This window comes from Octodon degus, unplaced genomic scaffold, assembly GCF_000260255.1.
Source record: "Octodon degus isolate 3935 unplaced genomic scaffold, OctDeg1.0 scaffold00221, whole genome shotgun sequence".
Classification (NCBI taxonomy): domain Eukaryota; kingdom Metazoa; phylum Chordata; class Mammalia; order Rodentia; family Octodontidae; genus Octodon; species Octodon degus.
Window position 1 is genome coordinate 457,051 of NW_004524797.1, and position 10,820 is coordinate 467,870.

The 10,820-nt window shown below is 36.1% G+C and overlaps 1 protein-coding gene across 2 annotated transcripts in view; it reads left to right on the forward strand.

Moving 5' to 3' along the window:
* Ncbp1 (nuclear cap binding protein subunit 1) overlaps positions 1–10,820 on the forward strand; it is a 44,147-nt gene that overhangs the window by 18,761 nt on the left and 14,566 nt on the right. For both annotated transcript variants that reach the window (XM_004645215.3, XM_023705461.1), the window contains 4 exons: positions 959–1,023; positions 8,319–8,381; positions 8,804–8,878; positions 10,420–10,523. In XM_004645215.3, coding sequence (XP_004645272.1) covers positions 959–1,023; positions 8,319–8,381; positions 8,804–8,878; positions 10,420–10,523 — 307 coding nt within the window. The remainder of the gene's footprint in view (positions 1–958; positions 1,024–8,318; positions 8,382–8,803; positions 8,879–10,419; positions 10,524–10,820) is intronic.

Genomic DNA, 10,820 nt, shown 5'->3' on the forward strand with positions numbered 1-10,820 from the left:
TTTTTTTTTTTTTTTTTCAGTACCAGGGATTAAACTCAGGACCTTGCGCTTGCCAGACAAGCACTTACACCACTGAGCTATCTCCCCGGTGCTTCTCTTCATTTTTTAAAACAGTTTTTATTTTGTTTTCATTCTTGAAAGACAGTTTGGATTTTCAGAAGAAAAGATGACATTAGTGTTTATTAAACCTTTATTTGTAATAGTCTGAAAAGCATGAGTGGGGCCGGCCAAATAGCTCCACAGATTAAAGCAACTGCAGGCACAGGGTGGGGGGTGGTCCATCTCAGGCCTGCCTGCTGGGCCAGTCCTGCCCCTGGGGTGCCCTGGGACCACAATTGAGACTGAGCATGGTGGCACATGCCTATAATCCTAGCTCTTGGGAGGCTGCAAAAAGGCAGATCACTACGAGTCCAGTTTAATAGTGAGACCCTGAACATCCTGTAGACCCTGTAAAATACAAAAAAAAAATAAAGAAAAGATTAAAATATCAAAAAGCACAAGTGGATAAACAAATTCTATTATGTCTTTGGAACAGAATATTATCAAGCAATAAAAATAAGCACGTTTCTGTGCTGGTAATTGGAAGAAATTGAAAAATAATTTATACCAGACAAGAGTTCATAGAATATATCATTTACATAAAATTCCAGATTGCAAAATAGTGATAGTAGGCCAGCAGATATTTGAGGAAAGAGGAAAGAGGAGAGAAAGGAATGGCTTACAGAGAAACGTAGAAATTTTGAAGGTGATGAAAATATTCATGACCTAGATTTTATCACTGTGTACATGTCAGGTTTATTGTATATCGTTGGTGCTTTAAAGCTTTTAAAAACTACATGAGAAAAACACTTAAAAGTTATTTGTTATAATAACCTACAGAAAATGTTTTGTATTATTTTGCTGTCACACCTTAATTTTTAAGATGGGTGGAGAATAGTTTTCCTTATCAGATTCACAGCTTGCACAGGCAACTGAAATGTTATACATGCGTTTGGATACAATGAACACTACATGTGTAGACAGGTAAATTTATTGCTCATTTCTGTACTGAATATTTGTTGCTTTTGCTCATTGTACTTTATTAAAGAATTTTTAACAATTTTTATTAGTAGTCACTTGCAGTACATAATGACATAATCTTGATTAATTGGTACATGTACATAACACATCTTTTTTTTTTTTTTTTTTTGTCTTTTTTTTGAGACAGGGTTTTGCTGTGCAGTTTGGGGTGGTACTGAGCTCACTTTGTAGCCCAGGCTGCTCTCAAACTCACAACAATGCTGCCTCAGCCTTCCAAGTGCTGGGATTACAGGCATGTGCCACCATGCCTGGCTGACAACTTAAACTTTATTTATTTATTTATTTACAGTACCAGGGATTGAACTCAGGACCCCACACTTGCCAGGCAAGTGCTTATTCTACTGAGCTATCTCCCCCAAATTTTTTTTTTTGTTGTTGTTGTTGTTTTGCGGTGCCAGGGATTAAACTCAGGACCTTGTGCTTGCCAGGCAAGTACTTATTCTACTGAACTATCTCCCTGTCCCCCACTACTGACATTTTGAATCTTTTTACATCCACTTCCTCCCCATTGCATCCCCCTCCTAGCCATCTTTTTGGTCCTCTTCCCATTTGCAAAACATCTATTTCATGTCCTGTCCACTATTTTTATTTTGCTGTTTATGCTTCGTGTTTTTCATAAAAAAGAAAATGTATTGAAGTTTCCATGTCTGATTTCACTTAACATTATGGCCTTGAAATATACCTGTTTTCCTACAGATGCCTCACTTTTATCTGTGTTTGTGGTAAACTAGTACTTCCTTGTGTATAAGTGCCACTTTATCAATTTCATCTATTAATGGACATATGGACTCTTTCCAAGATTTAGTTGTTAAGTGTTGAGCTGCTGTAAATATAGATATGTGTGTATCACAAATATGTCTTTAACTGTTTGGGAAAGATAACTTGGAGGGGAGTAGCTGGGTCAAATACAATTTCTACTTTTAGTGTTTTGAGGAATCTGCATACTGATTTCCATAAAAGTTGTACTAATTTACATTTCTGTGAACAATGTAGAAGGGTTCATCCTATGCACGCACGCACACATGGTCTCATGGCATTTGTTCCTATTTAATTTCTTGATGATAGCCACTCTTTCTGGAGTAAGATGGGATTTCAGTGTTGTTTTAATTTGCATTTATTTAATGGCCAATGATGTTGAACATTTTTTGATAGATTTATTGGCAATTTACATTTCTGAGACATTTTTGTTCTTTTCAGTTGCTTAATTTTTTTTTTTTTTTTTAGTTCATTATATAGTCTAGGTATTAGTCCTCTGAGGAATAGCTAACAAAAATTTTTTGCCATTCTGTAGATACTCTTTTCACTCTTTTGGTTGTTTACTTTGCTGTGTAGTAACTTTTAAATTCAGTATAATTCCATTTGTTGACTTTTCATGTTATTTTTTGGGCAGTTGGGGTTCTGTTCATAAAGTGCTTGTATATGACTATGTTCAGGAACTTTAATTATTTTATCTTCCAACAGGTTGTGTTTCTTTTTTGATATTTAGATCTTTTATCCATTTTGATTTTAGTTTAGTACATGATGAAAGATGTGAGTCTAGATTCAAACTTCTGAAGGTGCCTAACAGATTTTTGCCAGTGCCATTTATTAATTAAAGAGGTTGTCTTTCCTCCAGTGTATGTTTTTGTCCTGTTGTTAAGATCACATAGCTGAATTGCCTGGAACTGTTTCTATGTCCTTTTCATGTTCCACTGAACCACCTGCTTTTGTGCTAGTGTCATGTTTTCATCACTGTAACTTTGTGATACAACTCAAAATCTGGGATTGTGATATCGCCAGCTTTGTTCTTGTTGCCCAGGATTCCCTTTGCTATTCCAGGTCTCTTCTGTTTCCATATAAATTTTAGAATTGTTTTATGTAGTTCTGTGAGAAATGGTGTTGGTATTTTGATTGGGAGTCTATTAAATCTGTGTATTAATTTTGAAAGTATAGCTGTTTTAATAATACTGTTTCTCCCTGTCCAGTAATAGGGAATATCTTTACATTTTTTGTTGTCCTTTTTTTTGAAGGAGGGGGGTACCAGGAATCAAACTCAAGACCTTGTGTTTGCCTGGCAGGCGCTTATGCCGTTAAGCTAGCTTCCCAGCCCTTCTGATGTCCTCTTTAATCTCTTTTTTTTCAGAGTACTGCAGTTTTTTCAGTATAAAGGTCTTTCACTTGTTGTGTTAGGTTAACTCCTAAGTATTTTTTTTTTTTGGATCTCTTGTGACTAGTAGTGTTTTCCCAACTTCTTTGTGGAGCCATTATTGATGTATAGGAATGCTGCTTTATTGCTTCTTCTCTGTTGACTTTGTATCCTGATGCACTGCTGAATTAAGTTATTAATTCTAGAAGTCTTTTGGTGGAATTTTTTTGAGTCTTCTGTGTAAAGGTTTTCATGCAAAGACTGATAATTTGACATCTTCCTTTTATTCCTTTCTCTTGCCTGATTACTCTGGTTAATATTTCAAGTACTAATGTTCAGTTACTGAACTGGAGTAGTGGTAGTGGACATCTTTGCCTTATTCCTGATTTGGGGGGGAAAGCATTCAGCTTCAGCTTTCAACATTAATGTAATTGTTGGCCTTTGGTTTGTCATAACTGGCTTTTATCAAATTGAGACGAGGACTTTTTGTACGTATTTACTCAAGGGTTTTTATCATTAATGGATTTTAGATTTTTTCAAGGCTTTTTGTCTACTGAGATGATCATTTGATTTTTGCTCTTTCGTTTATGTGATTTATCACATCTATTGATTACCAAATGTTGAACCATCTTTGTATCCCTAGCGGAAGCCTACTTGGTCATAATAGGTTATCTTTTTAATGGTCTGCTGTATTCTGCTTTCCAGTGCCTCACTGAGGATCTTTGCAGCTGTGTTCATTTAAGAGATTGGTCTGTAATTTTCTTTTTCAGTTGAGTTCTTGTCTGATTTTGGAATTGAGGTAATACTTCTTTAAGGAATAAATTTGGCAGTACTCCTCCCTTTCAGTTTCATTGAAGAGCTTGAGGAGTTTTGGTTTAGATCTTCCTGAAGTTTTTAGAATTCAGCAGTGAATCTGTCTAGTCCTGGGCTTTTCTTATTACTACTTCAATTTCATCGTCTGTTACTGGATTACTCAGGGTTTTTAAATCTTCTTGGTTCCATTTTGGTAATTCAGATATGTCTAGGAATCTATCCATTTCTCTTGGATTCTCCAATTTCTTGGAGTATTAAGTTTTCAAAATACTAATAATCTTCTGGATCACAATGTCCATTGTGATTTCACCTTATTCAGTTCTAATTACATTCATATGAGTTTTTCTTCCCCCCCCCCCCTTTTGGTACAATTAGCCTAGGGATTGTCTTTTATTTTGGAGAACTAGCTCTGATTCGATGACTTTTTTTTTTAATTTTATTTTTTTTCAAAGTTTTATTGATAAACAGATAGCAATGAGACAGTTTCAAATCAAATCGGAAGTACAGTTTCAACAAATAATATGCTGCATATATTCTTCTCAGTGGTTAATTGCTATACAAGATGTGGACTTGTGATCCTATTTACAAACACCATTAGAACAAATCAATTCTATTCATTAAGAGAGTACAACTATATATCTATCCCAACCACTTTGAATACACAGATACAAAATGGACATTCATAGGTATACCCCATTTTTTCTAAGTTCCGTTATTGAATATTATAGGTGTGTAAACTCAGCAAAATATTCTAAAAGAGTCCAGTAGCCCATAATAGCATTGGGTCTTCTGTTTAACTGGCAATGTCAGAAATTATTGACCTGAGTCCCCCACAGCTCAACTTAACAGCATGGCTTTATTTCTTATATTTCGTCTTCGATGACTTTTAAAATATTATTATAGACACGATTTCATTCATTTCTGCACTAATCTTTATAATTTCTTTCCATATACTAACTTTGGGTTTGAACTGTTCTTTCATTAGTTATTTGAGCTCTATCTGTTTTGCTGATGTGGGTATGCACAGCTATAAATTTCCCTCATAAGAATGCTTTTGTTTCCCCATAGGTTCTGGTGTGTTGTACTGGCATTATCATTTGATTGTAGGAACTTTCTACTTTGATTTTCTTTTTTTTTTTTTTCTTTAAATGTCATTTATTCAAGGATGTATTGTTGAATGTATTTGCATAATTTCTGTGATTTCTTTTGCAGTTCATTTGCAGTTCCATTGCACAGAGATCTGATAAAATACTATCACACGTATATATTCACAGAATATATAAATCATGTGATAATTTCGACTCTATTACACTATTTAAACATGCTTTGTGGGCCAGTATGTGGGGTTTTTTTAGAGAAAGTTTCATGTCCTATAGGCTGGGTGGAACACTCCAGATAATCTGTTAAATCTCATTTGTTCATTGGAGCAAGAAAAAAAAATCTCATTTGTTCAAAGGTGTGATCCAACTCTGAATTTTTGACATTGTTTTGTGTTTTGGTCTAGTTGATCTGTTTGCAATAATGAGTACTGAGGTCCCTCATTATAGTTGTGTTGATGTTTATCTGATCTTTTTTATGTTCAGTGGTGTTTCCTTTATGAAGTCAGAGTGCTGATGTTTGGTGTGCATGTGTTTATAATTGTTATTTTTTCCTTTTGAATTGTTCCCTTAACCATTTTGTAGTGGCTTTGGTCTCTTCTCATCAGGTTTGGCTTGCAGTGTACATTATCTGAAAATAGGATGTCCCCTCCTGCTTGTTTTCAGGGTCCTGTTGTTGTTTGACATTCCTCAATATTTAGTCTGCTAATTTCTTTTTTAATTAAATGTTTCTTGTACACATCATTCTATTGGGCTTTATTTTTTGATCCAGTCAGTCAATCTGTGTCTTTTAATTGGGGAGATGAGACTATTTGCATAGAGAGTTATTACTAAAAGGTGTTGACTTATTCCTATGATTGCATAATTTTCCTGTTGTTGACACTCGCCAGTCCCCTACTTCACTGTTTACCCTATCTGGTATAGTCATTCCATTAGGGTTTTTGGCATTGCTGGCTTCATTTTCTCTTTCTAGGATTTCCTTGAGGATAGTTTTTGGAGTTATGGTTTGGAGTTATGGTCCTCAGTTTCTTGCTCTTTGCCACTGAAAGACCTTACTTCTATATCAGTTTTGCAGTGTATATCACTGTGGATTGTAATTTGGTTTTTTTCAATGCTTGCAACACTTAAAGGCATGCCTTGCCTTTAAGACTTGTGTGAGGAAGTCTGGTGTAATTCTAATGGGTTTACAATTTTTAAAAAACTTAGAAAAAGAGATCCAAAAGGTGTTAGATCTCTTTTCATATATATCAGGCCTATCTTCCAATTGTGATACTTTTTCCTCAACATTGGCCACTTCTGTTACCTCTACTTTCAATAGAATTTCTCTCCTGCTTTTGTTTAGTACCTTTTCATGAATTCTTCATTAAACTGGTTATTGTTTTATTGTGCTCATGTAGCTAGGTGTTTTGTCTTACATAAGCTCCCAGATCACTTTTATTTGATTAAGTCCACCTCTGTCCAGTTATATAGTCTTTGAGTTTACTGAGAATCTTATTAACCTGGTTTTATCTTCTTTTATCATTCCATGTAATTCATTTGTTTGGCTTTTGATTTCCTCCCCATGCCTGCCCCATAGGCAACCTTTGGGGGAGTTAGCAGTTTGTTTCTCTTTTTGAGACAGGGTTTTATTATGTAGTTCAGGCAGGCCTTAAACTCACTTTGTAGCTCAGACTGGCTTCAAACTTGGAGTGATCCTCCTGCTTCAGCCTCCTCAGTGCTGAGCTGACGAGTGCCACCACATCCAACCTTGGGAGTTGGAAGTTTTTTGAAGCATTTTGTTACTTTATTTTCTCTTGTTTCTATTGGTTTTGTTTTGTGCTGAGGGTTATAGGTCGATTACAGTGGAAAGTCTTTGTGGCTAGAAGGGAGAGCTCTGTAGCTAGTGTCAGCTTTCTAGTCATGCACTCTAGCCTTGGTTATCAGTAGGCTTTTTTCTCTATTGAGATCTGGTTACCTTGATTAATTTGAGGAGGAGAGGGTACACAGTAATTGGCCTAACATCCAGTTCTCCGGAAATGAACTACAGTATTGTTGATGTCAAACCAGTTTTACTGGCCTATAGTAAAACCAGTTAATGGCAACAATTATGCCACCCTGGCAATAACAATGATGTTATCAACAATAGTAGTGTCAAAGGCAAATTGAATATTGACATAGCATAAGAACCAATGAAAGCTAACTCTTGATTTTCCCCTTCAGTAAAATACACATTGTGTTAGGTATCTGTACTGTGCCATTCATTCAGCATATTTTGGGAGCCCTTGTAAAATTCTCAGCATTGTATGTTATATTAAAATGTATCTAACAGAGATAGGAAAGGAGAACATCAATAGTATAGTCTATTAGTGGTGCAGAAAACATAGTTCAATAATAACAGTATACTCTGGCTCTGCCATTTGTAAATTTTTTCTGTCATTTCTTTTTTTTTTTTTTCTATGATGTCAGCAATTTATGGAAAAAATAATAGTCTTGGGGCCGGGGAGATAGCTCAGTGGAATAAGCACTTGCCTGGCAAGCTCAAGGACCTGAGTTCAATCCCCGGTTCCGCAAAAAAAAAAAAATAATAATAATAGTCTTTGGAAGCTGTCAGAATTAAATTATATAAATATGTATTAGATCCCTGCACAGAACATGTACTCAAAATTGTGTCTGTTACTCACCAAGAAAAAATGAAAGGTTGACTGGGGATATAGCTCAGTAGTAGAGCACTTGCCTTGGGAGAAAGGGGATAGGGTTAGAACCCTGAGACCACAAAGAAAAAAAAAAAGAAAGAAAGAAAAGGTAGCACTGTTAGAAGTGAGACAGCAAATGAGTAAGTTGCAGAAAATATAGCTACAGGTGGAAGAAGGGGAGAGTCTTGTGTATTATCATAAAATTGGATTTAATCTAGGGGCTGGTGAGATAGCTTAGCGGACTAAGTTCCTGCTTAGGGAAGTGCAGGGACGTAGGTTCAATCCCCAGCACTACCTGCAGCACTGACCCCACCCCCAGGCTCACTGAGCCAGCCCCTGAGACTGGGTGTGATGGTGCACACCTGTAATCACAGCACTGGGGAGGCTGAGACAGGAGAATCACTTAAGTCCGAGCTGTGTAGTGAGACTGTCCCAAATACATTTTTTTAAAAAAGGGTTCATCTGTTTAAGTGATTATATCCGTTCCTGTTCTAAATGAAAACCTTTTGTGCCCATCCTGTCTCATTGTAGGTTTATTAATTGGTTTTCTCATCATTTAAGTAACTTTCAGTTTCGTTGGAGCTGGGAAGATTGGTAAGTGTGATGTGTTTTACTCTTTTCTAAAGAGTTAAAATACTTAACATTCCCACCAGCTTGAATCACCAGTGGTACATGATAACTGTCTCATTGAGTGGCTTGTACCGTTGGTGGTACAAGTGGATCTATTCCCTTTTATCAGTCTTTTTAATAATTAAAATTAAATCATAGCCACCAGTAGAGAGACATACAAATTAAATCAGATTCCCAGCAGCTAGACATATGAATTACGGGCCTGTAATGAATGAGTTAAAGCTGTAACTTCAAAGTAATCTTTATTGTTTAAAATATTTAGTTTCTTTGATTTTAGTTTACTATGTATAAATGAAATAATGAAGCAAAGTGTTAGTTAATACAGGTTGAGTATAAGTGCAGATTATGTGCAAGAACTTATTGTAAAAACTACATTTCTCCCGTAGGTCAGATTGTCTGGCTCAAGATCCTGAAAGCCCCAAACCAAAGTTTGTAAGAGAAGTTTTAGAAAAATGTATGAGGTACGTTCTTTGTGTTTTTGCCTTAGATTAAGTTTCTTAGCTTTTACTGAGAGGATTTTTTTTTTTTCTTATCTCCATATTTGTGATATGTATGTTCAGTGTATTATTTTTAAAATCTGGGTCTTTGCCCATCTTCTGTCACATTTTAATCAAGATTTAAAAGTGAAAAATTAATGAGCCATACCATATAGATTTTGTGTGAATTAAGCCAGTTTTTAAAATACACTATAAAATGATCTCAAATTTTAAGCAAAATTGCCCAAATAATACAAAGAACTCTATATTGTTTGTCTAGATTCCCTAGTTACTAGCACTTTACCATATTTTCTGTAATGCCCACTCCCCCGTCTCCTCTCTGCATGTGTTGCAACTCTCAGAGAGCCCTTTGGTGGTATTAGTAGTGGTGACCTGGTGTGTGTTCCAGTTTTCTCCACCTTAACTTCCTCAGTTTTCTCTTTGTCCTTGTTTCACGGGAGATATTTTGAGTTTGTATAGCTCACCTCTAGAGTAAAAATTGTTACCAGCTTCCACTATGTTGATTCTCAAGTGATGATTCTCTTCCTATTATTTTTTTCTACCTTAGTAGTTGATATTATACTATAAGAGCTATCTTTTCTTCCCATGTATTTATTCCTTTGTCAGTAGCAACTAATGCATTTTTTTAATCATGTTATAAACCGTGACTATCATTTCAATGCCCAGATTTCCCCACTGGGAGCCCCTGAAAGCCTTATTGTCATATATATATTCACTGAGCATATCCTAATTTCTGGTGTAAGATTTTCCAAGTGTGTGTTATATTTCCTTGTCTGTGCCCTGAAATCATCTATTCTAAGCACTCTAGTTTCTAGAAATAGAATATAATATTTAGGAACCAAGAGGTGGGCCCTTGATACACTCATTGTTATTGGGCTGTCTCTAGGCTGTTTTGGGCTGACACATAGATACATACATATGGTTTATAAATATATATTAACTGTATGTTTCCATCTCTTCAATTCCAACCCAACTTTTTTTCTACCCTTTCTCTGCTGTGATTTTTAAATGCCTTCTCAAGCAGTGAGAAACTTAGGTCCTGTTATTTGTCTATATTATGCACTACAACTAATTTCCCAACGATACGTAGTATGTCTCCTCCATTCCATTCCATCACCACCCCACATCCTTGGCCACCAGGCTTGTGAGTCCACTAGCCCTCATCTCAGTGCAAACCAGTAAGGGTCTTTTTGTTGTTTTTTTTGTGGGGGCAGTGGGGAGAGTGGTACCAGGGATTAAACTCAGGACCTTGCACTTGCCAGCCAGGCACTTAAGCCACTGAGCTATTTCCCTGGCCCAAACCTATTAAAGTTTCTAAATAGTCCTGAGCTTCAATATGCGGGCTTACACAAAAGCCTAAAGGACTTTTCCCCTCCTCACATACTTCTTGCTTTTCAGCTGAGTTAAGGGTTTTAACAGTTGTGACTTTCCAGATAAGCTGAATGTTATTAAAAAAAAAAATGAAACTGATGAGATTGTCTAAGCCTGTTCTTTTTGTGTTGTAGGTTGTCTTACCATCAGCGTATATTAGATATTGTTCCTCCTACCTTCTCAGCTCTATGTCCTGCAAATCCAACCTGCATTTACAAGTATGGAGATGAAAGTAGCAGTAAGTAGCAAAATAAGACAAATTCTTCTATCTTTAAAACATATTCCTGCAAGTATACTCTGAAGTCAGTTGTTTAAAGGTGGGGAATTGAGTTTTTCTTTTCTTGGGGTTTTTATGTTTTCTTGTTTGAAAGGTGTTCCATCACTAGCTACTCTCTGGACTTTCAGATCAAACTAAGCACAGCCCCTGCATGAGCCTTCTGTGTTGTATTGCATAGAGAAGTTATTTGCCTTGAGGACCTCTGCTCTTCCTTATCTTGTGTCATTACACAAATGTGGAAAGCACTTCCCATCTCCA